Genomic DNA, 7999 nt, shown 5'->3' with positions numbered 1-7999 from the left:
TTTCTGTCATTACTGACAGTTTTTGGAAGTCACTTACTTGTACTTCCTGCTTGTTCAGTTAATATTACTTCCTTCTTGGGTATCCAAGGGAGTTGAATACTAGATAGTTATAATTGTAGTTTTCCTTGTTTACCTGATACAGAAAACAAATTACAATAGAAAATAAATTAGATAGAAGACTTTGGACTCACTGAGATAGGATAGATGTGGAGTATTTTCTCTGAATTTGTCAGATACAAATGGACTAGACATTATTGATATATTTATTGCCTGTATATGTTGTCTATAATTATTGTACTTATTGTATATAGATTCTCTTATATTTGTTATAGTCTTCTTTTTATTTTAGACAAAAAGGGGGAAATGTGGTGACATTTCATTTGTATTCTAATAAATAAAACTTGCCTGAAGATCAGAAAAGTAAAACAGCCACACTGCCCATCCTTACAGACAAAGCAGCAATGACACACACCTTTAATCCCAGTAGCCACAACGACAGTTTTAATCCTAGAAACTACACTAGCTTTTCATAGAAACCAAGAAGTAGTGGTGCCCATGCTTAACCCCAGAACTAGAGAGGATTATAAAATGAGAGGAGACAGTTCTCAGGCTTAGTCTCATTCTAAGGTTTCCTAGAGGCAGGATCACCATTTTTGGACTGAGGTTAAAATAAGAGCCAGTGACTGGCTTCTTTGATTTTCTAGTGTTCAGGTTGAACCCCAATATCTGTCTCTGAGTTTTTATTAATTATGCTTCAGCTCTTGATCTGTGATGGGGTGATGCTGGGGAAGAGTTAGAGGAGAACAGACAGATGGAAAAGCAAAAGCAAGCTCCTTGAGAGGGCAACTTCTTGTTCCCAGAAGACAACTTGAGGTGAACTGGTAGATAGGCATAAGGTGGGGACCCTAAATAGGATTAATAGTGGGAAGGAGAAGAAACATAGGCTCAATAAAACTCCCTAGTCAAAGCCCAATTGGCTTAGCTTTGTAAAATTATACTTTTGATTTCCTCACAGCTCCAACTTCTGTCTTTCTAGGATGTTGTATTCTTTGTCTGTCTCAGGGATGGAGCTCAGTACTGCCCTAGATGATCACCAGCATCCCTGTTATGAATGTTTGCTACTGCACTTTCAAGCACTTCTGGTACCATCATGGTAAAGAAACCTCTGGTCAAATAATAGCTACCCTAAAGATTCATCTTACCCTCAAAATAATGGATGTCATCAAGAAAACAAAAGGCAATGATGTTGTGGACATGATAAGAAATAAACCTTTATATGTAATTGATCAGAATATATAAATTAGTGCAACCATTACAGAATTTAGTGTAATATTTACTTGCTTAAAGTCTAAAAATATCAAATCCACATAACCGAGCTTTACCTAGATGTGCGCCTGAAGGAATCAAACTCAGTATACAATAACGATATGTGCACATCATGCTGTTTTGGTACTATTTACATTAACCAAGTTATGAATGAGCTCAACTGTTCATCAGCAAGTGCAAAAGAGGAAAATGGGGAGTGAATATGAGTAACATATCTTATATATGTGTATTTAGATATTACAATCAACATTTTATATAATTGGTACTGTTAATAAAAATAAACAGGGACTGGAGAGATGGCTCAGTCAGTGAAGTGCCCGTCTCACCAGCATGAAGAACTGTGTCCAGATCCCCAGAACAAATGTACTATCCAGTACTGCATCCACATCTGCAGCCCTAGCACATTGTCAGTACAGTCTCTGGAGTTCACTGACAAAGCAGACTGGAATGATGAGCTTTATTCAGTGAGAGATTCAGAGGCAATTCCTCATGTGTTCCTTTGTGTCTGTGTTTGAGAAAGGGTGGGCAGGGAAGAAGAGAATGACTTGTTGATGTAGCAGTGAAATCTAGGACGACTTTTTATAATTGTTTCAACAGGATTTTTTTAAAAATGCATTTTAAATAATTAAAATAAGGTATAGAGTAATAAAGAAAATCTGTGAAGTGTACACATGTACACACACGTGCACCAATGTGTTTACACCCCCATATACTCAAACACAATCACAAACATAATCTATACAAAAATAAATGAATGAATAAATAAACAAATATATAAATAAAATGCACCTAGGTTGTGAATTGGAGCCATATATATTAAACCATATTTAAATCTATTTTATTTTAAGCATATCTTTAGAAAATTTATATAAAAATTAATGATGAAAGAGCAATATGGGTTGTATGAACTGAAACAGAGAAGAGATAAAGAACAGAAACTATAATTTGATTGAGAGGTTCTTCAGAAATGTTACAGAAAAGTGACTAGTGAAATAACTTTCATTTGCTGAAAATAACTTGCCATTTGGTGAAAAGTGCACAAGCACACTCATATGTAAACTTGAAAAAATGTCTCAAAATTCTTATCTAACTAAACTATTGCTTGTTTTAATAGTTCACATAAGAAGAGATTGCACACGGTCTGAGCTCTTAAGGTCCAAATGAGGAGCAGAAGGAGGGAGAACATGAGCAAGGAAATCAGGACCACGAGGGGTGCACCCACCCACTGTGACAGTGGAACTGATTTATTGGGAGCCCACCAAGGCCAGCTGGTCTGGGACTGAATAAGCATGGGTTGAAACTGGACTCTCTGAGCATGGCGGACAATAAAGGCTGATGAGAAGCCAAGGACAATGGCACTAGGTTTTGATCCTAATACATGAACTGGCTTTGTGGGAGCTTAGCCTGTTTAGACGCTCACCTTCCTGGACGTAGATAGAAGACCTTAGTCTTCCCTCAGGGCAGGGAATTTGGACTGCTCTTCAGAGAGGGAGGAGGAATGGTGTGGGGGGAGGAGAAGAGGAGTGGGGATGGGGGAGGGGAGTGGGGGAAGGGGGCAATATTTGGGAGGAGGGGAGGGAAATGGGAAACGGGGATCAGGTGGAAATTTTAATTAAAAATGAATAAAAATAAAAATTAAAAAAAAAGAAGAAATTGCACTTCAAATGTTTCTTTGACACTGAGGTACATCCACAAGAGGGCAGCATCTTCTCAGAAACCCAGATGCAATTTCTCACATGGTCCTTTGTGTCTGTGTGTTCTGGGGGTGGCTGGAGGGAGGAGGAAGTTTTCTGAGGTAGCAGTGAAAACAAGGAGCTTCTTTCTAATTGGATGAACAGTTTGGGGTTTTTCTTTCTTATTCATCTTACAGCAGAAGAATTTGAACTCACTAAATTCCAGTCATTTTGTTACTGTTGAAGAGTGAATCGTCAGTGAAAACAAGGATGCATCCCTTAAGTGTTTTGCTAGTGTTACTCTGGCTTCAACTGACGGGTGAGTTCGACCACGGTTATGGGCACATAAAAATACAATGTGGGAGAGTATAGCCCAGATATTTTAGGTGGAAGGGTAGAAGTACTAATTTTCTCATGCTGAAAGAAAGCAGGTGGGAGGACCATGGAACAGCCCTTCTGGGTTGTTAGCATCCATAGACATCCAGTCCTGTTTGTCCATCTTTCTGCACAGGGGTGAACAGCCAGCAGAAGGTGCAACAGAGCCCGGAATACCTCAGTGTTTCAGAAGGAGCCATGGCCTCCATCAACTGTACTTTTAGTGATAGTAATTCTCAGTACTTCTGGTGGTACAGACAGCATCCTGGGAAAGGCCCCAAGGCTCTGATGTCCATCTTCTCCAATGGCAAAAAGGAGGAAGGCAGATTCACACTTCACCTCAATAAAACCAACCTGCAAGTTTCCCTGCACATCAGAGACTCCCAGCCCAGTGACTCAGCTGTCTACCTCTGTGCAGTGAGCACACAGTGCTCCCCTGGCACCTGCAGCATGCACCCAAACCTACTAGGCCCTGTCAAATTCTTAGAGCACAGACCACTGGGTGGAAAATTTCTCTTTCTATTCTATACACAATGGGAATTATGAGAAAGAGTAGAGAAGACTTGATTGATTGGGAAAGTATGGGAGAATTTCCACTGGTCTACACCTGGTCTGGCTACAGAGTGGAGTGTTAGCATCTGACCATAACCCATCTTTTGTTTCTAGGTTTGTTTCTCTTGTTGCCCTCCATGTGAATCTTTTCTGAGCCCTTCCCAAGGGTACAAAGCATATGCAAAACTAGTTTTGGAAAAAAATCCAGCAAACTGTGATATTCCTAAATCAGGTATTTACATTTCATTGACCCTTTGGAGGTCCAGTCAGATTTTTTGAGGATATGGAAATCAACTTGCTTAGGTGTAAATATGGAGAATAAGAAAAATGCCCTTGGCTAAGGGAAGGAGTCTCAGTCCCTAGAGAGGATGACTCTCCCTGCAGGTGAAAGGCTAGTGACATCCTAAAGGTAAGCTCTGTCTTCATCCCACAGACCTGCACGAACCCACACCCATATTCCAAAAGGAAAGTATTTTGACATTTTGAATATAACCAGCCATAAAAGGAAAAACACACTATTGATTTGACTGAAATATTTTCCACTCTTCTCTTATGTTGCTGGTTCTACAACCATGTACACACTCCTTTGGTGCCTATATTGGTGAGCTGGAAGACATGCACATAGCTGTGACACTCACCTCATGCCTTGTCACAAAGACCACCAAGACCTCTATAATAATATGACTTATTTGCTTTTTAAAATCTTTCCATTAAAAATTTTTGTTTTCGATAGGTGCTGAGAAGTCCCATCTGGATGGGTGAGTGTGTGCTATCCTGGGGCGCACTGTCCCGGTAGAGAGCACAAACGCCCCCCCCCCCCCAGCTCCTGCTGCAAGGCTTTCTTTCCTACACACCCGCCCCCCACCCCCACCCCCAAGCCTGCCTTGTCTGCAAGGTCCTTTACTGTGGAACAGTTTCCTGCCCTTTCACTGAGGCTACCAACCCAGAGTAGTGAGGGCCTGACTAGAGGGCAGGCCTCAAGGTCCCCGCCAGGGAAAGCGGGCCCCCGCTGCTGGGGCTGCAGTCTCTGCTGTGATCTCCTGGACCTGCTCTGCCTGCGCCCTACTTCCCTTTGTCCCTGGCTCATTGGGGCATCCAGGAGTTCCTGTGTAGGTGCCGAGAAGTTTCATCGGGACGGGTGAGTGTGTGCTATCCTGGGGCAGACGGTCCAGGTAGAGAGCACAAACGCCCCTCCCCCAGCTCCTGCTGCAAAGCTTTCTCTCCTACACACCCGCCCCCACCCCCACCCCCAAGCCTGCCTTGTCTGCAAGGTCCTTTACTGTGGAACAGTTTCCTGCCCTTTCACTGAGGCTACCAACCCAGAGTAGTGAGGGCCTGACTAGAGGGCAGGCCTCAAGGTCCCCGCCAGGGAAAGCGGGCCCCCGCTGCTGGGGCTGCAGTCTCTGCTGTGATCTCCTGGACCTGCTCTGCCTGCGCCCTACTTCCCTTTGTCCCTGGCTCATTGGGGCATCCAGGAGTTCCTGTGTAGGTGCCGAGAAGTTTCATCGGGACGGGTGAGTGTGTGCTATCCTGGGGCAGACGGTCCCGGTAGAGAGCACAAACGCCCCTCCCCCAGCTCCTGCTGCAAAGCTTTCTCTCCTACACACCCGCCCCCACCCCCACCCCCAAGCCTGCCTTGTCTGCAAGGTCCTTAGCTGTGGAACAGTTTCCTGCCCTTTCACTAAGGCTACCAGCCCAGACCAGTGAGTGCCTGACTAGAGGGCAGGCCTCAAGGTCCCCGCCAGGGGAAGCAGGCCCCTGCTGCTGGGGTTGCAGTCTCTGCTTGTGATCTCCTGGACCTGCTCTCCCTGCCCCCTATTTCCCTTGGTCCCTGGCTCATTGGGGCCACCAGGAATCCCTGCATAGGTGCTGAGAAGTCCCATCTGGATGGGTGAGTGTGTGCTATCCTGGGGCGCACTGTCCCGGTAGAGAGCACAAACGCCCCCCCCCCCCAGCTCCTGCTGCAAGGCTTTCTTTCCTACACACCCGCCCCCCACCCCCACCCCCAAGCCTGCCTTGTCTGCAAGGTCCTTTACTGTGGAACAGTTTCCTGCCCTTTCACTGAGGCTACCAACCCAGAGTAGTGAGGGCCTGACTAGAGGGCAGGCCTCAAGGTCCCCGCCAGGGAAAGCGGGCCCCCGCTGCTGGGGCTGCAGTCTCTGCTGTGATCTCCTGGACCTGCTCTGCCTGCGCCCTACTTCCCTTTGTCCCTGGCTCATTGGGGCATCCAGGAGTTCCTGTGTAGGTGCCGAGAAGTTTCATCGGGACGGGTGAGTGTGTGCTATCCTGGGGCAGACGGTCCCGGTAGAGAGCACAAACGCCCCTCCCCCAGCTCCTGCTGCAAGGCTTTCTCTCCTACACACCCGCCCCCACCCCCACCCCCAAGCCTGCCTTGTCTGCAAGGTCCTTAGCTGTGGAACAGTTTCCTGCCCTTTCACTAAGGCTACCAGCCCAGACCAGTGAGTGCCTGACTAGAGGGCAGGCCTCAAGGTCCCCGCCAGGGAAAGCGGGCCCCTGCTGCTGGGGCTGCAGTCTCTGCTGTGATCTCCTGGACCTGCTCTGCCTGCGCCCTACTTCCCTTAGTCCCTGGCTCATTGGGGCATCCAGGAGTTCCTGTGTAGGTGCCAGAAGTTTCATCGGGACGGTTCACCTGGAAGGGAACGGTTCCTGCCCCTACACTGAGGAGATACACCTAGAGAGTTAGTCACAGCAAAGACTGGTCCAAGACATCAGGCCTCTCCTGGCTCCATTTGAAGGAAAAGATGGGCAGGCGCCAATGCAAGAATTCCCCCAACAACTTGAAAGGCAACGTGACATCACCAGGATCCAGGAATCCCGAAATGAGAAGTGTACACCCTAATCCAGAAGAATTAGAAGAATTCGACTCAAAAGTGAATTTTATGAAAATAATAGAGGACCTTAAACAGGAGGTGAAAAACTGCCACAACCAATTAGAGATTACAAACAAAAAGGTAGAGGAAATGAATAAATATCTCAAAGATACCCAAGAAAACCAAGAGAAACAAGAAAAAGTAATCAAACAGGTAAGGGAAACGGTTCAAGACTTGAAGAATGAAGTGGAAGTAATAAAGAAAACACAAACCGAGGGAAGGATGGAGATGGAAAATTTGAATAAACGAACAGGAACTACAGAGACAAGTACCACCAACAGATTACAAGAGATAGAAGAAAGAATCTCAGACACTGAAGATACCATAGAGAAAATAAACACTCTCATCAAAGAAAACAGCATAACCAACAAATTCTCATCACAAAACATTCAGGAAATCTGGGACACAATAAAAAGACCAAACCTAAGAATAATAGGGATAGAAGAAGGAGAAGATCTACAGCTCAATGGTCCAGAAAATATATTTAATAAAATTATAGAAGAAAACTTTCCCAACCTTAAGAAAGATATTCCTTTGAAGGTCCAAGAAGCATACAGAACACCAAATCGACTGGATCAAAAAAAAACATCTCCTCGTCATATAATAATCAAAACACAAAACATACAGAATAAAGAAAGAATATTAAGAGCTGCAAAGGAAAAAGGTCAAGTTACCTATAAAGGTAAACCTATCAGACTTACACCTGATTTCTCTATGGAAACCATGAAAGCCAGAAGGTCCTGGATAGATATACTGCAGAAACTACGAGACCATGGATGCAAGCCCAGACTTCTATACCCAGCCAAGCTTTCGTTCACTATAAATGGAGAAAACAAAATTTTCCAGGATAAAAACAAATTTAAACAATACGTAGCCACAAATCCAGCCCTTCAGAAAGTAATTGAAGGAAAATCACAAACCAAGGAGTCCAACAATGCCCACAATAACTCAGACATCTAATGACCCTTCACCAGCACAACTTGAAGAAGGGAAACACACAAACTCTACTACCAAAGGAAAGAAGGAAAGAAAGGAAAAATGACTGGAGTTAACAACCACTGGTCATTAATATCACTTAATATCAATGGACTCAACTCACCTATAAAGAGGCACAGGCTAAGAGATTGGATACGAAAACAGGATCCAACATTCTGCTGCTTACAAGAAACACACCTCAACCAC

General features: G+C 44.7%; 1 gene segment (V, D, J or C); it reads left to right on the top strand.

Moving 5' to 3' along the window:
* Window positions 1-3269: 3269 nt before the first annotated feature.
* Window positions 3270-3920, top strand: LOC130884699 (T-cell receptor alpha chain V region 2B4-like). The segment is given in 2 exon segments: window positions 3270-3318; window positions 3511-3920. Coding segments are annotated over 2 exon segments (459 nt in total).
* Window positions 3921-7999: the final 4079 nt, after the last annotated feature.

Source organism: Chionomys nivalis, chromosome 12, assembly GCF_950005125.1.
Source record: "Chionomys nivalis chromosome 12, mChiNiv1.1, whole genome shotgun sequence".
Classification (NCBI taxonomy): domain Eukaryota; kingdom Metazoa; phylum Chordata; class Mammalia; order Rodentia; family Cricetidae; genus Chionomys; species Chionomys nivalis.
The sequence above is the reverse complement of the archived record's forward strand: the minus strand, read 5'-3'. Positions and strand labels throughout refer to the sequence as shown.